General features: G+C 50.5%; 1 protein-coding gene across 6 annotated transcripts in view; it reads left to right on the plus strand.

Annotated features, from left to right (window-relative positions):
• The window catches only part of NBEA (neurobeachin), a 288,718-nt gene that overhangs the window by 154,933 nt on the left and 111,130 nt on the right, over positions 1-22,655 (plus strand). For all 6 annotated transcript variants that reach the window (XM_076067457.1, XM_076067460.1, XM_076067458.1 and 3 more), the window contains exons 38-39: positions 879-1,064; positions 10,532-10,668. In XM_076067457.1, the coding sequence (XP_075923572.1) occupies positions 879-1,064; positions 10,532-10,668 (323 nt within the window). The remainder of the gene's footprint in view (positions 1-878; positions 1,065-10,531; positions 10,669-22,655) is intronic.

The following is a 22,655-nucleotide window of genomic DNA, read 5'->3' on the forward strand; positions in this document are numbered from 1 at the left end:
CCCCCACCACCCTGTCATGTCAGTCATGGGAGTTGTTTTACCATTCTTCACTATGCTGGTCAGTGTAGGTTTGTGAAGTGGGGGCACGGCCAGTTCTGGTATCACCCGTCGACGGTTTCATAGCTCGGTGCGCTAACCACTGTGCCCACCACTCCGTCCAATTATTATTATTATAAATGACGTCAAAATTAGTAAAATAACCATACCGCCGCTGAGTGTCACGTGTACATAGATTAGGCTGGGTAACCTTGAAGGGGGGTAATTTCTCGTCTCCGTATTGAGCGCCAGGGCGTCTCGCTGAGACGCTAAGCCGCACGTTAACCCGCGGAATCCCCTCGTCGAGCCGCGGCTGACATCCTTTGCCTGTCCCAGCAGTGCACCTTTGAGGCAGTGCTCTCGGTCAGTGTGTGGTGCGGTGCACAACGGTCAGAGGGTTGCCCGAAAAGCTACGCGTCAGCTTTAATAATAGTTGTACGGATAAAAAACCAATTCCGTACCGATAAAAGAATGTTTTCCGAGGGCGAATGCATGTTGGAAAGGATTACACAATCCACGTGTGCGCGTGATATTTCCTAACTTCTTAAACTTCTTTAACATGATTGATGATGCTTCAGCAAAAGCAGTACAATTAACGAAACCTAAAAGAATATTAACATTTTTTATAAATTATAAAATAATGAGGTTAACGGCCTCTGCCTGTTCACTCTTACAATCCGCTCGCATCTCGATTGTCCCCTTCGAGTGAAGCCTCAAGCACAGTCGTGGGAATGACGCATAAACCGATCATGAAGCACTTTGGGCGGCGTTCCGCGGTCCGTGCGTACGCATGCTTTCTCCTGACGTGTTTGTCGTCGTCGTTATTCTCGTTGTCGTCGCAGTGTCGGACGAGGAGGTGGCTCGGCGCGCAAGCCGGGCCCTGCGGGAGCGCATGACGGACGAGGAGCTGCGCTCGCCCGAGACCCCCAGCGAGGGCGACGCCGTCGATCTGAGCGTCGACGTCGAGGACGAGGCCTCGGGACGGAGCTCCCCCGAGCGCGGAGACTGGGACCTGGACACTCTCACCGGTAGCACAACGCGCATGGCCGCGGACGGCCACCCCTCCCTCGCTCACGCCGCCTCCTCCGTGTTGTCTCCTCTTCGCTCGACCCTCTTTGTAGTGCACACCTCGTTCTACCCTCTCCTGCTACACCCTCCCGCTACCCCCCCCCCCCGACCCCCTCCACCCGTGCTAAAGCTGCCAAACGTTCCAATTTGGCCGGGACAGTCCAACGGCTCTGTCGATGTCCCAGGTTGTGTTGTTTCCCCTGCCGTACAGAAGAATCGCGATGTACTGTGGGAAGAAGAGTATCTCACAATACCAGAAGAGGAGAGAACCGCGTGTAAATTCACCACCTCGAGAGCTGCATTATTATTAGTACGCAGCAGGCAAAAAACTGTGAAATGTAATGCCCCGGGAAGATGTAGATTTACAAGAACAGATCCCTCAAAGAGAGGCTGAACCTGGGAAAACCTGCGCAGGTGGCAAAATTAGTTCCGAAGCGTTTGTGAAAATTGGGTTTTTATCATGGTTAAAAAAAAAATTCTGGCCACGTGATCGACTCATGATTCAGGTAAAGGGACGGAGCTACCTGAGTAGTGGGCCTGGGTTGGCAGAGGAGAAGGCGAGGCCAATGTTAGAGTGCAAGGCCACTCAGCGTGTGGGCAGGGCTCGCGACTGATTTGGCGTGGCTATTTAAAAGTGGGTGGGGCTGCTGAATGGAGGGGCAACGTGTCGTGGTTGAGTCTCCCAAAAATCAGGTGGCCTTGCCTAGCACCACTCACACTTGGCGCTCCTCTTTCGTGCTGGCGGTGGCCGCGTTAATGATTGAACGAACGTATGGATGAACGAATGAGTGGGGGAAAAGGGAGAGGTCTGATTGATTAAGCCGAGGGCATAATTGATTGATTCATTGACCCATCCGCGCATTTATCTAATCCTGTTTTTTGGTCGTACGTTCACTGGCTCCCTCGCAGATTCGTTTGCGATTCGTCACCATTAATGCTCGTTTAATTGTCGTTCTGTTATTTTTGGTTCGTTCGTGTTGTAGTGCGCGCACCGCCTTTATCGTAGAGCAAGCAACTGAGCTTCACGTACACCTACAGTCCTCTGTAAATCCATTGCTGGATGAATGTCTCCCCAAGCTTTCGCCATCTCTCTCATTCCTGTGATGTATTAATCCGTAATCCGTATATCGCCTTACAAGACGAACTGATTCCATCGCTCCATCTCCACGTTTGGACGTACTCTCGGTATATTCCCTCCTCTGGCTTCCACTTTGTCGTCATACTTGACCAAGGCCATCTTCCCTTATGCTCGCAAATTCTGCCGGAGGCCGCTTAATTTTCTTAACACTTTTGTACGTTCTATAATCCACATCAGATACGCCTTAACTCGTTAGGTATGTTGAACTTCTTTCGCACCCTACGTAGGCAACCGTACAATGCATGAACATATCTGAAAACACACGTGTACGCATACAAACGCCGGGTATACGTGTTCAGGTCACCTGATAATGTTTGTCCCACCCCCCACCATCCCCCACCGTAAAAAAAAACCCCACACAATCCCATCACCATCTGTGGCCGGCATTATCCCCCCCCCGCCTGCCCCGCCCCCTCCCAGCGGTGCCGTCGCATCAGCCAGTGATCCAACTCGCCCATCGTTTCACGCTGCTTAGTGAGCGATACATACGCCGTGGCAGTGATGGATGAGGTCGGCGTGGAGACGACTCGGATCGCTCGCTCGCTCGCTCCAGGGGTAGCGCCCGGGTCCTTCTGCCCCCGTCGCCACCGCTCCCGGCTTTTTGTGCTCAAACTGCCGCCGCCCCCTTACCCGCCACTGCCGCCCCCGCCGGAAAAAAAAGCACGCTCGAAAATTGAAAATTGATTACTTTTTACGAACCCTTCCACCCACACGGTCCACTCTCCCCCCCCCCCCCCACCAAACGCCAAGTCTCCCACCCACCACGCCCCGATACTGCCTGCGTCATTGCATATTCAGTAGCTCAATTTGATAAATGAATAGGTGAAAGTGCAAGCCCTGCAATTTCGTGTCGACATCACTGCCGCCGGTAGGGCCTCCGCTGGAGGAACCCTCCAGAGCTGCTGCTGTTTGAAACTGGCCCACTGCTGCTTAGTGTGGCCATCGGGCTCCCTTGGCACCCAGTGCAGCCCGCTTCCCAAAGCCACCGGTCCCCCACACAACAAGTCGGCCTGTAACGATGCATTCATGCAGTTGTTTAAGATCAACTCCTACGCCGGCGATACACGCGTTGAATCGTGCGCGTGAGAATCAGTTACTTACCATTTGTGCAGTTTACACGATGATGTTGCATTCACGTTAACAGAGTGAACGATAGTGTACAAATGAGACGGAACAAATGAGTAACAATGCGAACGAGATTGTATAAAAACGATATGTGAATACAGGGTGCTTAAAAAATGTTTTAACATTTCCGAGAATTTGCAACAATACCACAAGAAATGTGGCTCCGGGCTCTGGAGACCACCTGGAGAAGATTCCAGGCATGTGTTGACAATGATGGCGAACAAGTGGAAACGATTAACATACATTTGTTATCATGTTACAGTGTACTATCCGTTATTTTTCCATTATGAACGATAGGCCCGTGTAAGTGTTAACATTTTTTTGAAGCACCCTGCATAACGTTTTCTTGAATTTTTAACAGAGACTTGAAATCATGACATTTCATGAAAGAAGTCCGAGTGCGGTGCCGGGCAGGTGCAAGGCTCACATGCCAGACCCCCAAACTCCCCAACCCTTATAATGTAACCAAATTGAAATAGCCACAGTTTTCTAAGCAAAAACAAAGCCTTTTACAGAAGCAGTCTGTTGCTTTTTAAAGCTTTCGTGACTGCAGGGATTCATCTTCTGGGTTCTTTTGGTAAAGTCACGTGACTTTACCGAAAGAACCCAGAAGACAGTCTGCTATGAGTGGTAGTAGGGAAGCTTCAATGTTACTGGGGATTAAAATCAAGGCTACGTTTGTCACTCAATATTTCCTGGGTCGCTGGTAGACGGCAGGAGGTGGCACGTGACTCGCAGGCCGCGCGGAAATATTTTTCCGGGCGAAATTAAACCTTGACCAGCATTGAATGAGAAGAATTGCGGTGATTACAGTGTTGATGATGATGACGGTGAATTTTCCGAGCTAATCCTACGTCAATAAGCGCCCATAAAATTCCATCGCCCCCGGTGGCGTTTCGCGACGTAAACAAAAGTGAGCAAAAACATGCGCGGGCGGCGGTGAGCTCGATGTAACCTGCTCAATATCAGCCCTGTTTACAGCTCCCCCACGCTTGTTGTCACAATAGAGCCCTCCTTGAGTAAACTCTGCCTGTCGCTGTCTGCGCTCGGCGGCGGCGGCGGCAACGATCCTCACCGCCACTCCGTCTCTCACCCCCGGGAGTGTTGGTGGGCGAGATCCCCCCCCCCCGCCCCCATCCTCGGTGGGGTGCGGAACGAAACTCCGTGCCGAGCAGGTTTCGGACAAAAATTCAGACCTGTGCTCAAACCGCCGCTGCCGCTAGATTTTACCGCAGGTTCTCCGTTGCGAGGGTGATGGTGATGATGATTTGTTGTTGATGTGGCACACAACATACGTTGGGGTGTCTCGGAGTACTTTGCATCTCATCACAACGCGGTTGCAAGGGGACCCCCCCGGTGGCAGCTGTCCCTGTGATGTGAGCACGACGTGACACAAGGGCATTCGTCTGTCAGGAGGGGGTGAGTGGTTTGAGGAGACTTTCACTTGGCTCTCACTTGATTAGTAATTAATTAAATGATTTTCATGAAACGGGTTCCTGAAGAACCTGCCAGCATCAGAAACCATGCCGAGCAACATCAAGTGCAACCCGAATACACATCAGAGAGATATGCAGCGTAACCATTTTTTATTACAACCCGTTGTCAATCCACTGCTGGATGAAGGCCTCCCGTGAGTGCGCGGGTTGGCGAAGGGGGTGGAGAGGCCTGGGACTGGTTTAGATATCGCTTCTCACTCCTATTAGTCATGGCCAGGAATCGAACTCGGGCTGCCTGTTTCTTCGCGAACTGCACAAACCACTGCGCCACCACCGCTCCAAATGAAATCTATCCGTCTAAAGACAAATGTCTTGTACTGAACGTCGCAATGGATGAGGGTGGGTTCGGGATGGCTTTGAAGGAGACTAAAGGGGGAAGGGGGTGGTGGCTGGGGCGGGTGCATGGCAGAGTGGGTGGTGGTGGTGGTGGTGTGCGTGTGCAGTCGGAGGGAGGGGGGTTTGCGTGGTGTGGTGTTGGTTGGGTGTGTGTGGGCCACGGTTGTGTCAGGTTCCCTGTGCATTGTAGCAGGAGACAGTCTGGGGGTATTGGTGGTGGTGGGGGGGGCGGTGCCGTCGGTGTTGAGTGCAGCGTGGGGAGCGGTGGCGTAGCGGTTCGTGCGCTGCCTTACGAACCCGGCGACCCGAGTTCGATTCCTGCTCAAGGTCAACACTGGTGACGATTATTTGAACCGGTCCTGGGTCGACTCGGCCTCAACTGAGTAGCTGGTGCGGTGTGTAAATGTCGCCACTGGGGAGACAAAGGTGGTCGGGCGTGGTCATGGTCGCCCACCCCCTCATGTGCCGCGCTGGCCTTCATAGGTGCCACTCGCTAGCAGCACTTGCCCCCACAGTCTGTTAAGGCTGTACGGGGGGGGGGGTGGATCTTTGTTTTTGGTGCGCGATCGGTGTTGAGTGCGGGTCTGTCGAGGCGGCCTCCCTGCGCGTTGTGGCTCGGATGAGGCTGGGGGTTGTGCGTTAGGGGGAGGTCGGGAGGTGGTGGGAGGTTGGCATGGGCGTTGTTGTGGTGGTGTGGGCTCCTCTGTGTGGTGTTGGCTGCCGGCCTCCACAGTAGACTCGCTCGCACTCCCCTCGCAGACGCTGCGAGCCAAGACGCAAACGCTCAGGGCCGCCCGGACGGAAGTAATCGATTTTGCGTTTATGTTTTACACGTATGCAAACAACAGCACTGCAACCGCATATCTTACTGGACACCCGTGCAAACGAGGTTTTTATTCTCAGGCGATTATCCAGGTGAAATATTTGAATTACAGGAAAATAATTTGCCCAACTAATGCGTTCTCATATGCAATGCGTACATATACATCTTATTGCGTACATATACATCTTATTGCTTATATATACATCTTATTGCGTACATATACATCTTATTGCTTATATATACATCTTTTTGCGTACATATACATCTTATTATAATGGTCGCGATAACGATCCAATGTTTAACCTTCTAGATGCATATACAACATACAAAGAGGCTATTTCTCCCCCATGTATTGCTATAGACTGTCGGGGTAAGAGTGCTATTCACGAGCATCCATGTAGGCCAGCGTGGCACGCAAGGGGGGTGGCATGCTCAGGATCAGTTGTGGCCACCTTTGTGTCCCCTCGTGTTGATGTTCACACTCCAACGCGTCCCCACGACAGTATAACGATCACTGTCGCTTCTGCTTTCTCTCTTGGCAATAGTTATTTATCAGAGCTTATGCATTGTGTATACACTGCGCGCACACGCACGCACAGTGCATGTGTAATACTCGGACACACACGCACCAACATGCCACATTGCTCTTAACAATTCATTTACCAGCAATGCCAAGGCTATGCAAAAGTTGCATTGCTCTTTTAATCGAACTAAACAGATGCCCTGTAAAATATTGAATTAATATCTAGTGCCAATACAATAAATCATCATCAGCCATGATCAATCCACTGCTGCATGAAGGCTTCCGAAGCAATCGCCACCTCTCGTGATCCAGATATGTAATCATCCACAGAGCCACCTGCACACGTGAACTGATTTGATCGCTCCATCTCCTTGGTCGAAAGCCTCTCGAACACATTCCATCGGCCAATCATCTCCGCCAATGACGTCTCCTACCCAAGCGCCAACACATGAACCTTGAGACAAGGATCACGACAGAGAACGCGCCCTACCCGGACACCGGCGGCAGACGCGGGACAAAGATCCCCCGTGCAGCCTTTTCCAGACTGTTGGGGCAAGTGCTGTTAGCGAGTGCCTATGAAGGCCGCCACAGTACACGACAGGGCGGGTGATCAACACAGCGCCCGGACGCCTTTTACCTCCCGAGTTGCGTCGTTTTACACACCGTGCCATATGCACATTTAAGGCCGAGTCGACCTCGGGGTGGCGGAGGCCCAGGACCGGTTGAAAATATTCCCTGCCACTGCTGTTGGTCGCGAGCGGGAATCCAACTCGGGTCGCCGCGTTCGTAGCGCGATTGCGCCAGCCGCCACGCCACCACTCCACCTAAGGGCAGAGGTCCCGCACGAGCCCCACGCTCGCCACGCATTCGGCGCGTCGGCGGTGGTGCCCGATAGCCTCGGACAATCACGACGGGATGCCGGGAGCGGGGATGGTTGTGGAGGCGGGGGGGGGGGCGGCGGCGCCCGCGTCGCGTTGCCGGTCGCCAGCCCCGGCGCGTGCGCCCATCTGGACGGAGAAGGGGACGCGCAGCTCGACCGCGGTCGCCGCTCGCACCAATATATATATTTTATTTTACTACGCGGAGCTCTTAATTACACCCGCCGATCCCCACCGGGGCGTCCGCGTGTAATCCCCGCGCCCGTCTGCGAAGGGATTAGCTCCATATTGTTGTAAGTCCTCCTCGCTTCCCCCACGGGCCCCCTCGCACTCTTATTATTTATACCCTTCTACGCCCATGCCTCAGCTCCGAGTAGAAGCCCTTTCGGTAATTGAATATCTGCCAGTAATTGGAAAAATATTACCGCGACGCGTAAGGGAGTGGGCGGCATGGGGGGGGGGTGGATACCGGGCGGTGCAGGGGGGGAGGGGGGGATGGGGCCGGTGGTTCGGTGCGGCCGGGCCACGTGCCGGCTGCTTTAAATGCAGGGCAGAGCTTAGGGAAATCAGCGGCCGTGTTGTATCTGTTTAAAATGTGTGTGTGTATATGTGTGTGTATATTTTACACACACAAAAAAAGTATTTCTCTCGAGGCGCGGGGAATGCCCTCTGGGAATTGCAGGGCGCGGAGATGCGGCACGTAATCTTGCCGAAATACCAGCCGCCATTGTTCGAGCAATGTAGATTAAGATTGATGAGATATTAAGGTCAGACCAATCGATGTGAGCGGCAATTAAAGATTTTTTAATTAACCCGAGCCGGAAAGCTGGGAAGGATGAGGCAAGGGGGGAGGGTTGGGAGTTGGGTTAGGGGTGGGGTGGAGAGGGTGGCTGCAGCGGTATCGGTGTTGGGATGAAGGGGCGCGGGTAATGGGAGAGAATGATGCCACGGCTTTGTGCCGAGCGTTAGAGGGAGGAGGAGGAGGAGGTGATGCATCGGTGCAGAGGCGCGGGTGCACGCACGCGTACACAGGCGCGGGTGCACGCACGCGTGCGCGGCGTCTGCCGCCGTTTCCCCCACGGCCGTTAATATGCGCGACTGCCGCGTGCCGCGCTTTGTGCTGTGACGGCCCGGCCAGCGGCGGAGGAGCGGCCGTGTAAAATGACTGTAACGAGGGGGTGACCTCTCTTGTCAGTTTGCCCGGAGCGTGTGACGACCGGGGTCCGCGCGCCTGTCTGATTGTCTTTGCTCCGTTGCTCCACCCCTCCCCTTCTCCTCCTCCGCCTGCCACCACCGGACTCCCCGCTTCACATCACCCACAGCAGGAGCCCTGTCTCCTGGCCGCTATAACCTCGCTTCCAAACCAGGCCACCGTGCCCCATCCCCACCCCCAGCGCTGCTGTGCCCCCCTACAACCCCCCCCCCCCCCCACACCTCGGTGCTCGCATCTCATATCGTTGGCTTTGACTCGTCAGACGGCTGCTCGCCTTTGCCTAATCACGCCTTTCCCCGCTGTTTGTACCCCGATGTTGAAAACGCACCCGTGAACGAGTGAGCCAATAATGGCGTCGTGCAAGTTTTTCGTCTCTTCTTTTTCACAATTTTATTTCAATTGGGCTATATTTTTATGACGCAAGTATCCACAAGCAGGTTTCTCTGAACTTGAGAAACCTGGTTGCGTCGCGGGTGGTTAAATCCCAGATTCAGACCCATGACTTCAGAGTGGTACCAACGCAGCACTCTGCCACCCAGCCGTCTTAGGAGCCCCATAATGTATCTGTGATCATCTTGCCCATGTGAGCTCGACCTGGCAGAGTCTGTAACCGCCTTGTAAACTCGTCGATGAGCACTTTTGAGCGCGACGACGCGTTCCGTGGCTTCCACGTTGCACGCCGCCCCCAACGCATTGCTGGAAGGCCAATAGTTGGCTGAGGAACAAAACGGCATTTGTCGGCGAGGCAAACTTTCATTGTATTTGTTAGTTCACGTGTTTTGTTTATAAACCTTGCTGATGCGGCATTACCACAGTTTATTACGGTTAAATCCGTGTGCGTGGATGCAGCTCGAGCGTGTTTGTAGATCAAGGGAGCAGTCACTGAATGATTGCATTGAAACAATGAAATGAATAAATAATGAGTGTGCGTGCGCTTATAAATGCGTGTGTGTGCGCACACACGCGCGCCCGTGTGTGGGGGAACGGTGGTGCAGTGATTCATGCACAGTTGTACGATCCCAGCAACCTGGGTTCAACTCCCAGCCGTGAATATCATCAGTGGCAGGTGATATATGACCCTGCCCCCTGAGCCTACCTGAGGTCAACTCAGCCTTAAAATATGCACACAGCGCGGTGTGCAAACATCAGTGATGGGGAAACGAGAACGACAGGATGTGATTCAGGTCACACCACGCCCTCGTATGCCGTGCCATGCTAAAATATGCGCTCGCTAACAGCCCTTGCTATAACAATCTGTGCGGCTCTATTGGGGATCTGTCTTTTTTTGCGTGCGAGTGTATGTTTTTGCCTCAAACATAGCTTAATGTGTTATCACCATAATACGTATGGGTTTTCTGTAGGTATTCCAGTTTCCTCCCATGTAAAAATGCTGCTTGATAGGATGCAACCTTTTATCGGCCTGGGTTCGCACCCAGACTGGGTACTCTCCCCAGTTGTCTCCATCAGGATTGTACACTGATTTAGCCCCCTCCCCAATCCTTACTCCAGCCATTTCGCCTTGGTTTGGTTTTTAAAAATACATTTAATTGGCTGACCCAATGAAGACTTGTGGAAGTAATGTCATATCTATACTCTTGGTTTATCGCACCGTTTCGAATATTTTTTTTAATGCTCCTTAACACGAAATTTGCCAAACATCCCAATGCAAGACCCTCCCGAAAATTCGTCTCGAGACCCTCGCCGATGCTTTCCGGGATATCATCGCACAGGCCGCGTTACATTGCAAGATCGTTAGAGGCGGGTGGCGGCGGCAGCGGCGGCTTGGGAAGGCCTTCATCCGGCAGTGGATGAGTCCACGGCCGAGGACGACGATGAGTATGGCGGTGATGAAGACACAGGCTGACGTGCCGCTGTGTCCCGTTGGTGTTCCGCAGGACCCGTCGCCCTGAGCACCCCGGCGCAGCTGATCACGCCGACGGTCGCCTTCCGCGGCACGCTGTCCATCACCGCCAACGAGCTGTGCTTCGAGGTGGACGAGGATGACCCCGGATTTAAGGCCGTTGACCCCAAGGTATTGCTTTTCCCATTTCTGCATCGATGTGATCGTTTTTTTACCTGCGAATCAAAACTTGCGTGTCCGTTAAACGCCACCACGGGGGTCCCGTGAGGGAGGAGGCGGAGGAGGAGGAGTTAGCGCATGTTAACAAACGTACGTGTGTATGTATGTATCCTTTATTTAAACCAGGTGAGAGCCAGTCGAGATCAAAGTTCTGTTTTTAAAGGGGGGGGGGGGGGGGGGTGGAGACCTGGCTGACAAAGCAACGCAGTTTCACATGAAAACAAACTGTCAAAGCATCGAACATCACAAGTCTCACGTCAATGTGAACGTGAAGCGATGCACATTTAGCAACTATTTTTGTGTCAATTCCGATACGTCAACGGTGAACAACACAGTCATTTCAAGTTTACCTATCTTCGTAAAAAAAAAACTATTGGGTGAATGTTCCCGCAAAAAAAAAGTGGATGCGAGTCGGTTCGAAGGGCGGGGGCTGCTCATTCGGGCCACGGTGGATTGGCGAGAGGGTTCTCGATGTCGGGAAGGTTGTGGTGCCACTCACCCACAGATGCCCGTTGCACTTGGGCGCCGTGTGAAACCACATCGCAGCGTGTTTTTTTATAAAACGATCAAGGGACCAATGCCAGTGGTCAGACATCTGTCATCGTCAATGGCATCATGCTCAACACACCGGTCTGGCATGTTCTTTGAGCCATAAATTATTTTGTGCTGTGTAGCACGTGCACCTTTTGTCTCCTGATAACACCATACATTGTGTCTCTGTGTGCATTTATATCAGGATAAATAATTAACAATCATATGTAGTGTAAAAAAATCACAAAAGCACGTAACACGTTCCATTTCAAACGAACCTTTTATTACAGAATGCAATGTTGTTTCATAGAGAATGATATTCAGGCACATTTATTCCATAAGGGTATCGATGTACTGGACAGCAGGACATCTGTGAAAAAGAGCTTTATAGCTCATCGCATTCCATCCAGTACAAATAAATATTCTGAGTGTAACACGTAGGCTTTCGGGACATTTTTACATTCACGCGATCTAACCCGAAAAGAAAACCTGGATTATGGAAATATTCCAATTCTGATTCTTTATGCTGGCTACAGTCTATTTTGGCCAAACACCGAATGTTGTCCATGTCATTCACAGCGCTATTTACTTACTTTTTTCCTTTCAACAACACAAACAGGAAGTGGTTCGGCACTGACTCAGAGTAAAGCTGCTGTTGCCGCTGGTTTGTAATTGACGCGCATCAGCGTTGCGCTTCATTAGACAAGTTCCTCGTTGATGGGCCCGAGGCTGACGAGCAGCCTCCACTCAGACCAACATTGCATTATTTATCATCGCCGATGAGGCTGTGAGCGGAGGCTCCGAAAGGTACCGCGCGAGCAGGTGGGTGCAGGCGCACGGCACGAGGAAACTTTTACGGGTGCATTTTTTTAAAATAAATGGTTGTTTTTTTGTTGATGCACTTCTTGAAGATCTGTTTCTGCTTTGATTGACCGTGAATGTTGCATCCGTTTAGAAATAAAATAAAAACACACGCACGCACACAACAACGGGTGCCATTGCCACTAAGTGGCGGTGACATCACCACGGCGCTTGTGCCAGGCTATTTGCGCCTTGAGGTCACGCGAAGTGCCGAAGGCTCGCTGACAAGTCACGGGACAAACCCAGGTGCCATGGGTTGACTGGCAGATGTGCTGCCTGTGCTTGCTACTGTGCCAACTTGCCGCATTTAAGCCGCCCAGTGCTCCGCTCGTCGTTATGAGCGCCGCTCTTCTGCCCTACGTTGTTGTCGGAGAGAGCGACTCCTCCCAACTGCCCAGTCGCGTCCTTCACTAGCCTCCTCCAGAGGCGTGTACACGCACGCACGCACGCGCACGCAGCAGTGTTCTCAGCAGAAACGCCGCAATCGGTAATTCATGGCGCTGCGCTGAGGGATGTCCCCCAGGCATGCCGTGTGTGCGTAGACAATGAACAGCACAAGCGCTTTTCTTTGTGTTTTCACTTCAAGTTTAAAAATAGTGCCGGGCCCAACAATGTACAGTGCACTTTAAAAAAATGTGTTTCGGCGTAAGTACATGAAATGCGCCGTGGTACTGTATTGCCCATTCAACGTCGTCGTCAACGTCGCCGTCGTGATCATAATCACCGTTGGCACACATGGTCTCAGAATGCACATCAAGTGCATATCAAATATCGTGAGTAATTGCGGTGAACGCAAGTGATGTGACGTAACTGCATTCCAAGTAAAAAAAAAATACACGTAAACCTAAAACTCTTTTATGTACTAGGTAAAGCCCGCAAATGATAGCTCAATGAAATTGATAGCAGGCGAATAATCGAAACGCATGTTGATTCCAAATGAGGAGGGAAAAACCCGGAGGACCCGGAGAAAAAATCTTTGCGGCCACGGGGAGAAAATGCAAAGTCCAAATATACAGGCATAAGGGGCAGGATCAAACCTCCTACTTCCTCCTGCATACCAGGCAAGGTAGTAAAATCTTGCCACTGCGCAGCTCCACCACAGCTCCATATTTTACTTGGGGGTCGAGGCGGGGGCTCTTCAGCAACTGAATGTTTTGGTGCTGGGAGCAAATAATTGGACATGCTGAAAAACACTCTTTACAAGCTGAAAACACTTCAGAATGCTACTCGTCGCACGTCCGAATTAGCACGGTTGGCTAGGTACGGTGCGACAGAAGTTCAACATGCCTCATTTCATTCCTCAATCCCAGGAGGCATCCTCCCTAGGCTTTCTCAACTCAATTAATCTCTGTGGTGATGGCCAGCCAATGGGAGGCGTTGTCTGTGATGACGGCCGTTTGTGTGTGGGGGGCTGGGGGGGGGGCTCGGTCGTCACCCGCCGTCGACGTGGGCATGGAGGCGTTAATGGCCTCCTTGCTCGTGGTCAAGGGCGCCAAGAAATTGAAGGTAAAAAAATTGCAGCGACGTTGGGGTTGTGTTTGGTTGGCCAGGGAGATGGAGACACTGCCAGCTGTGTGTGTGAGAAATATTAATGTGAAAAAGAGGCCTTGTCCCTGGCATCATGGGGCAATTATATCACTATTTGATATCACAATTATGATATCACTTGTTTACATGGGATGCTGAAGTAGAAAAACATGTAAATTGTGTAGGTATATATATTTTTATAACATCAAATAAATAAAAATCTAGAGTGCTCGGGTGAGCGCGGTTGGCTACGTATGATGCGAAAGAAGTTCAACATTCAGACAGACAGAAATGCCACGCAATCAGCCTGCCCTCCTCTCTTCCTTAATTCTCACCGCAACTAGTGGTCGAACCGCGCTCGATATTTTATAATTGTGCACGCGAACGTGTTTGTGACCATATGATTCACCGTGACCATTGTTCGGCCGTTGGCGAATGTTCAAAGTGGGCCGCCATTCTTAGCATTGGGGCCAAAGCAGAGAGCCTTCCACTTTGCAGGTACTACGGTGAATTAAAATGTCATTCTTTTGTTCCAGATTTGTCATTGGGATTAAACATTTGTCCTAAGCTACTTATTGCAGCTATAAAAAAGGCACACTGATATGTTCATTGCACGAAGGATTCGCACGACTGTGTGAGCCTGCTCTTGGTCTCTTAAAACATGGCCGCGTGAGCGAGTTTTTCATTGCAATACCAGCGATTAAACCGATTACTTGTGTCGTTTGTGAGAAAATACACAATAATAATAATTACTGCATGTTTCATTAAAGGCGCTGCTTTACCCGGCAGGTTTGTTTTTGACTCTTGCGGTACTTCATCCAAAAAAAATATTTAATCGCCGCCTCCAAAAATAAACAGCACCTCGCCCACTGACTAGCGCCGTGCAAAATGTAAAAAGTCATCTTGAACTAATGAACACAAACAGATTAAATGCGTTCGTTGGGTTAATAATAATAATAATCTTATTTTATAAAGCGCCTTTCATATTGAAGTACCTCAAAGCGCTGTAAGTAAAACTACACTCAGAAGTACACATAATATCTTAAATTAAATAGAAAGCTGATAATATCAATGACAACTTTCGAAATTCCAATAAAGTGAAGAACTATGATAAAAGCGAATAATGATAATGACAAGAGTAATCCAATCAGACAAAAAACTGGTTTTCAATTCTCAAGTTTCGGGGAAAGCCTGTACAAATAGTTGCGCTTTAAGAAGACGCTATTTACTTGCTTGATGCCTGACGGACCGACACGATTGCTCCAAGACCGTGAGTTTTTTGTCGGGTCACATTCAAGTGTTTTAGGAGGACGCGTGTGATTTGCGTGAGATAGCTGAGCAACGCCGCCTAGGTCCGGTGCTTCTGGGGGAGGAGGTCCGGATGAAGTCGCTAACTCAGCGGAGCACGGCGGAGCTTCAGGCTGACGTTCTACTCTCGCACCTCCACATCGAGGAGGGTCGTTATGACCCCCCCCCACCCGCCTCACACTTTGCCATTCGCCCGCCGTGATTTAACGCTTGGCCCAGGCTGCCGCAGGGCTCAAACCCAGAAAAATAAATCCATTTATTCCACAGCCGTATAAAGCGTGTAGCGGTGCCCCACACCTTAATGCGCGCGCCTGTGTTCCCAAACACACAAATAGCTGCCTTGAGTGTCGTTTATTTATGTTCGGCATAATCTTTTTCACGTGTTACACTTAACACACTAACAGTTGTACTTCTCTTATGCTTATTTTTTTATAATATTTATACTTAATATGGATTGATGCTTGTGGATGGGATCAGAATATGATCCGGTTGTGGTTGTATGTCTGTGTATGTATGCCTCCTGGTCTTTATTAGGTGCTTGCGAACAGCACTTGTCACAACAGTCTGTTAAGGCTACATGGGGGTCTTTGTTTTTCTGTATATATGTTGGTGGCTTGGTGGTCATCGCGCTGCGCTACGAACCCAGCAACCCAAGTTCGATTGCCGCTCACGGCCAACATCGGTGACAAATATCTGAACTGGTCCTCTGCCTCCCCTAGGTCGACTCAGCCTCAAAAGAGTGCATTGTGTGGTGTGTAAATATCGCCACTAGGGAGACAAAGGTGGCCGGGCGTGGTGATGGTCACCCACCCCTTCCGTGGCGGCCTTCATACGTGCTCACTATTAGCACTTGCCCCAAAGTTATTTTAAGGCGCTCACTGAACGGCACGAGCTCCATCAGCCTGTGCAGTCTATACGGGGAGCTTTCTACTTGGTGTATTTATTCTCAGAACTTAATTTCAGCTGGGTCTATTCAGTTCAGAGACCCGGCAAATGTTTCTGCAACTGGCACACCACATGGCAGTATCCCTGTCGCTATGGCTGTGGCTAATAGAGTCACTGCCCTTGCCAGTCTACCAGCGACAATTCATTGTAATAAATGTATTGCTGTAAGGAGTTTGTGATGCTGGAAAGACAACATAACAACATGTCTAAATAAGTTTTCAACCAGTGTCTGTTACCGGCCATAGAATAACCATTAATGAAGAAAACGGAACAATCTGGAAGGTGTACAAATACATACGGAGAGACGCATGCTTCAAGTGACACTTAGAGGCCGAAAGGGTACATTTGGATTGGAGAGCTGAAGCAGACTGAAGATGATGTACTTTTGACTGTTTTAGATTATTGGGCTTAGCCCGGGGCACGTTGCTCGGAGAGATGATGGCCGGTGGTCGATCTTAGCTCCCGAGTCGCAGCCGAGGGAAGCCACGCTCCAGAGGATACGTCCACCGCAGAGATGGAGCGACGAAACCACCTCGTGCTGAGGTATAACGTGGATTTTCGCATGACGGGCCCACGACGACCGATGACATTGACATGGGTAGGCCGTCACCCAACAGTGAATGATTATGAATTATTAATGTAATTATTTATTCTGCGTCTTTACCCAGGAAAGGCTCACCGAGTCTAATGAATGTTAGAATTATTCTGTCATTTTTTTGTTTGCGGTATGGGATGATGACCGCTATGTATAATCAACATAGACCAACTTGCAGGTATTTTTTTTATGTTGCCCTCGACGCTGACACACAGCCTCCTCTTGCGCATGACGTAATCGTATCTTCAACGTCAACTGCGAAGCGGAAGGCGCGCGTTTTAAATTGCTCATGCCCACCGCGGTATTAACCGGGGCGGCCGCTGCATTTCTAACCGTGGACCTCTGCAACAAGCAGCGAAACGCGCTGCCGCGAAGGACCCCGTGATCGCCCGTAATCATAGGGGGGGGGGGGGAAGATGGTGTCTGACCACTCACCCGTCATCCGAGCACGCATAAGCTAAGTTTGCGATAATAGGCGCTCGATAACAGCGCACGTGACCCGACATTCTGGTAGTAGACGATCACACGTCGAGTTGCGGGCAGTACCGTCGTCGGAAATGATCTATCCGGTGCTGAATGAAGTCCCCTCCCCCTCCTCCAAATCCGACGCCCCATCTCTCCATAGCTTGTTGATGTACCCATAGATCGGGTACGATGTTTATACATTGCAAACCTGTGGGTAGGTGGGGAGGTGGTTTGCGCACCACACAACACCCCACGTTCAGTTCCACTCTTTATACAATATTCGAGGCTAAACGGAGTTGTAGACCATTTTTTCTGCCTTGGCGTATGTATGTTTATGCTGTCTAAAAAGCAACGGGCAATATGTAGAAATAGTATTCGAACGCGATTATAATCTGTGTTAAATCTTGACTTAAAGCTTTCGTGACTGCAGAAATTCATATTCTTTGGGTCGGTAAAGTCACGTAGATAGGTTATTTTATTTGAACCTATCAACGTGACTTTACCGAAAGACCCAAATAATATATACTGCGTTGTTACGTAGTCACCCGCGATGCTAATGAATGGTTATTTTATTCGGCGGTGCGCCGTGTGAAGGGAGGGCAGAGCGCAGGCTGCGCCTATCGCTTGGAATGAGTTACACATTTACAATGCAACATTAACAGGTGGGCGGCGTATGTGAACACGCTCGCTCATTTCGGTCGCGACCTCTATGGATTTATCGCCTCGCTATCACCAAGGCGAGCGGGCGAGGGAGGAGGGATCGAGCGAGCTCGTTGCGCGAGTGCGGTGGGGTTTACACGTCGACTTAGCGAGCACCGAATCGGGTCAAAGCGGACACATAAGTGGCGCGTTGCTTGCACAACGCCCTGCCGCCTTTGTTTCCCCGGTACATACGTCTACTACAACATCGCGACAGATACAATGCTCGGTGTTTTTTTGTTTGTTTGTTAAGGCCGAGTCGACTCAGAGGAGGCCCACGACGATAAACCACCGATGTTAACCGTGGCCAGGGATCTAACTCGGGAAGTTGCCGGGTCCGTCAGCCAATGCCGCGATCTGCCGTGCCGCATTTTACCCCGCGCGTGTGCCACACGCGTGCCGCTTGAGTTTAATGCTCTGCCGGTAATGCCACGGCATCGGTCTCGTGTGTGGACGTGGCGGCTATCACTGTGTTAGGCGGCGACGATGAACGCATCGATTTTCATTACGATAGCCTACCGGGCGCTATTTTTACAACACTGCGACATTTAGTGCTAGGAGTGATACCGTGTCTGCAAAAAAATTGCAATATCGACGCTAGTGTTTGGGAAAATATAATTGCTGATTGGTGAACCGTACAGCTTCGCGTGTCTAGGTTTTGCGATTCGATTCACGGTTCGATGTATTTCGTGTTGCGGTGAATACAAGCGGCCTCTGGTGGCCTCACGTGAACCCACGCACGAACGTGCAACGTACGGGATTGGGGGTGCGGGGTATACGATTCGAAAAATATCAGCTCTTACGCACTGCGGTTCGATGCGTGGTGCCGTTACTCGCCCCCGGAGTGTCTGCATGTAATGGCACGCAGCATGCCATCCTGTTTTTGCATGGCGATAATTAACTGCAGCCTGTGAACTGTGTTCCGAACCCGACGGCCTACGCTCTATTCCCGTCCACGGCTATCAACAGTGGAACATTTTATATCAGAAACGATGTTGGCGTCCTTCGCTTAGGTTTATGCAGCGTTAAATGTCTACCAAGTTCGGTGCGTGCGAACTGCATCACTTGGAAGGCAAAGGTGGGCTGGCGTAGTTGCACCGTGCTGCCCTGAACATGGGTTCGGTAACAACCTTAATGGGTGCTCGCAAACAGCACCTACGAATAATCGAGAGGTATTTGTGTACCTACTCAGGGTTAACGGTGCCATTTCAAACTCCGCGGACGCGCGTGTGGGCTTGGGCAGGACACGCCGCGCCGCTAGAAGGGATTACGTCCGAAGTTCAAGATCAATCGCGGAGTTTCAGCCAAGGAAATTAATCATTCGCGCGGGGTCACATCCACCGAGGAGATGGAGCGATTTAAATGAATACGAGGTGGATCACTGACTGACAGGATAGCAAGAGGTTGCGGTGGAATATGTCGGGGGCGGTGGGCGGGTGTGGAGGTGGACTTTATCCAGAAGTGTATTGACCATGGATGATGATGATGATGACGACGACCGTTCACGTTTAATGCGCCCAAGGCAGAAAGGCGGAGGCGAGCGCGCGCACTTACCTCCGCCTTTCTCGCAGCCAATTGCACGCAGTAGGAACCCTTGAAGCGCCCTATCCGTTTGTTCGGGATACAGAGCTGACAGTCCACGCAGGGGCCTCTTCAAAACCCTCCAAGGACCGTCAATTATTAAAGAGCTGCGCTTCAATATTTCAATGGGTTTTGAGCGTCGCGCAAGATTCTGACACGCAAACACACACGTGTGTGTGTGTTCATACACACACACGCGTGTATGTGTGTTGTGCGTGTGTCTGCGTGGTGGTGGTGGCTACATCTCCCTCTCGCGCGTCGTGCCGGATTTAATAGGTGCTCGGTAACAGCATCCCTCCCGAGTCTATTCAGGTTTTCCGCGCGTGTCTGTGAGCGCGGTTGGCTCTCCGCTCCGTGCCGTACGATATCAGCGCGACAAACTGAGTTCGATTCCTGGCCATGGCCAGCGTTGTCTGATCCAGTTCTGAACCAACCCTTACCTCGTTCGACCCAATCTTAAATGCGTAGCCTATTGCGAATCTTGGCCGAGTCACAGGCAACCCCTTTTGTGTGCTGCATACAGGAATGGGCCATCTCGTTTGGGTTTCCCCATCGACAAAGGTTAGCTGCATTATTCGGCAATCTACGATACTGTATGGTTAAAAAAAAATTCCTGTACAATCTTTTGTAAATCCACTGCTGGATGAAGACCCCCCCCCCACTCCATGGTGGTTGTTTGACCACACTGTTCACTCCGGGTTGGTGGGTTGCTGCACCGGTTCAGATAGCCGGGGTTCACACGACAGAAACCGGTTCACGTCGCAGCGCGCGACTCACTGTGGCCTTCCCCTTCGGACTGCCCATAGATAGATGTACACAGTCTATATAATATTTCACCGTGCTGTATACAGATCTAGTCGTTAATTACACTGGACACATTGGTGCAGTCAGCGTAAAAAGGGCTCTTTCGTTCCAGCGTCAATTTTTCATGAATTCCGAAAAGGCGATTTTAAAATGTATGTGCCGCACTTTTGAATCGATGATGTGAGGCTCTAACATTGAATTGAAATACGTTTGCCGGCCACTTTATCGTCGGAATTGTATTGTTTAAATCCCAAATTCCTATTAATTTATATCCGCTGTCGTGATATTTCGGCAGCACACGAGTAGCGTCGTAACTGCAGTGAAATCCGGGGCTGGAGTTTTATATGTAGAATTTAAATTGACGTTGAATCCAATCTACGTGAAAATAAATAAATAAAAATCCCTAAAGAGGCCGTCACGGAACGCAAGTACAATAGCCGGACCGAATTCCACACAACCCTGGAAAGGGCTCTTGTAAAAGTACACCACTCTGTCAATCCACTGCTGGATGTATTCGCTTCCGACGCCGTGTCGGTCGAGACCATTCTGCACGGCCGGGTCAGTGCGGGCTTGGTTGAAATTGGGGTTGTTGGTTGGCCTGACCTCCGCAGACATCGCTCGCCACCAACGTTAGCCGTGGCTGGGAGTCGAACTCGGTTAACCGGGTTGCTCGCACTGTTTGCTAACCCCACTGCGGTCACCACTCCACCCGACAAATCTTCATTCGCACTTCGCTAGATGTGCGCTCACCTCTCTCTCTCCTGTTGTAATTTACCGCCACCGTGCAATACACACACACACTGCACTGCCGTAAATACAGTCTGCGTTGTAAAAGTACGTGCAGTGACGGCAGTCGCCGTTGGTATGAGGTCGTGCCGAGTGGTTGTGTTTACATTTTAACGATGGTTCTCGAAGGGCTATAAACGTGGCACATCTAGACGGGCGTATACGGCCGACAACTTGAAACGTTCTAAACAATACAAACCTTGCCAATTAGTGCTGACGAACACAGCAGGCGGAGATGTCAAATGGTTTCGTTCGTATGAGGGGGGTGCAGGACCCAGCATACACGACGCCCCAAGTTTACACATCGCTTCAAGTCGCGTGCCAATCCCTTGAAACATTTCTCCGTTGCGATCATCATCATCATCATCGGTGAACCAAGCTATTCACCCCCACCCCGTGGAGTGTGACTCTAAAGCGGATAGAAAGCGGGCAAATCTCACGAAGTCGACACGAGCGCTTTCACGAGTAGGGCCCAACAGTACAGAACAAGCCCCCCCGAGGGAGCCTGAACCTCAGATTGTAATCTGCAGGCAAAGGTTACTCTACGAATTTCCGCGATATCGAATTTGTTTCAACTCGTACGATTGGTCCCCCCCCCCTCCTCTCATCTTTCTCTCTCCTAAAAGCCCACAGTAAGTTTGAAAACTATCTTATTTTACGTATTCATCATGATTGCTTCTTGCAAAGGCGGTCAGAATGTCGCTGATAGATGGATAGTGATAGTAATGCTCTCCTGGCAGGCTTAGACAAACTCATGCAAGCTCATACCACTGTATTCGGCACAGTGTATAATATTTAACAATAAGGTTTTTTTATTTTGTCACGTTTTTAAAGGAACAAATTAATCATTATTCTTTGTCAATCTGCTGCTAGATGAAGGCTTCCCCCACCCCCTGTCGGATATATGGGTTGTTTGACCATACTCCACCACGCTGGTCATTTGCGGGTTAATTAATTGGGGTGTCCCGTTACCGGTTCAGATGTCACTCGCCACTGATGTTAGCCGTGACCGGACATCGAATTCCGGTCGGTGGGTTCATAGTGCAGTGCTAATCAATGCGCCACCGCTCCCTGTCTTTGATATAGCGCATTTCAACAAAAAATGAATCTCACAATATATGTAAAATACTGTCCTGTAAGTAATATCGTTCGTTTATGTCTATTTTATAACTCCAGGCGGTCCCCGTTTTTACGACACAACGCGGTTTAATCTGTAAAAATAATCGCAAAAGCACTCGAGACTAACAAAAGCTCCACGCCAAGCCACGTGGGAAACCCGACAGACTCTGTGCTAAAGTGTTTGGAGTCGTGTCGGAAGATCAGTCGTAAATCAAGTTGCTTCGTCGGAAATCTATCCTTGGTGCCATACAAACGTCGTAAATAGGGGCCGCCTTAAATCGGGCCGTCGTAAACCGGAGACCGCCTATACACACTTCCGTGCAAATGAAGTGCGCGCGTGTGTACTGTGCTGACACTCGAGAAGTCAAAGTAACGTCTCTTACTCGAGCGGCGGGGCGATTCTTATCTCCCAAAGCACGAGTCCAATCGTGTAAGTTCCACACAGCAATGGTACCAATTGTATCTACCCCGGAAAGACGACGGGGCTGCCGAGGATATTCTCTCAAGCAAATAAGAAATATGTTTTTTTTTATTTAAACACGCTTTAATTAAATGTACCCTAGTAATGGAAGAACTCCACGACTCCAAGAAGTGCCCCGAAGCTTGCAACAACGTAAGGGGCCCGTGGTGATTGACAGCCAACGTCAGTTGAGCGTGGACAATTAGACCCAAACCGAAACATAACATATAAAAAATAATGTTTAAAAATATATATTTT

The sequence above is a fragment of the Petromyzon marinus genome, chromosome 16 (assembly GCF_048934315.1).
Source record: "Petromyzon marinus isolate PM22_M1 ecotype Great Lakes invasive population chromosome 16, UKy_Petmar_22M1.pri1.0, whole genome shotgun sequence".
NCBI classification, from domain to species: Eukaryota; Metazoa; Chordata; class Hyperoartia; order Petromyzontiformes; family Petromyzontidae; genus Petromyzon; species Petromyzon marinus.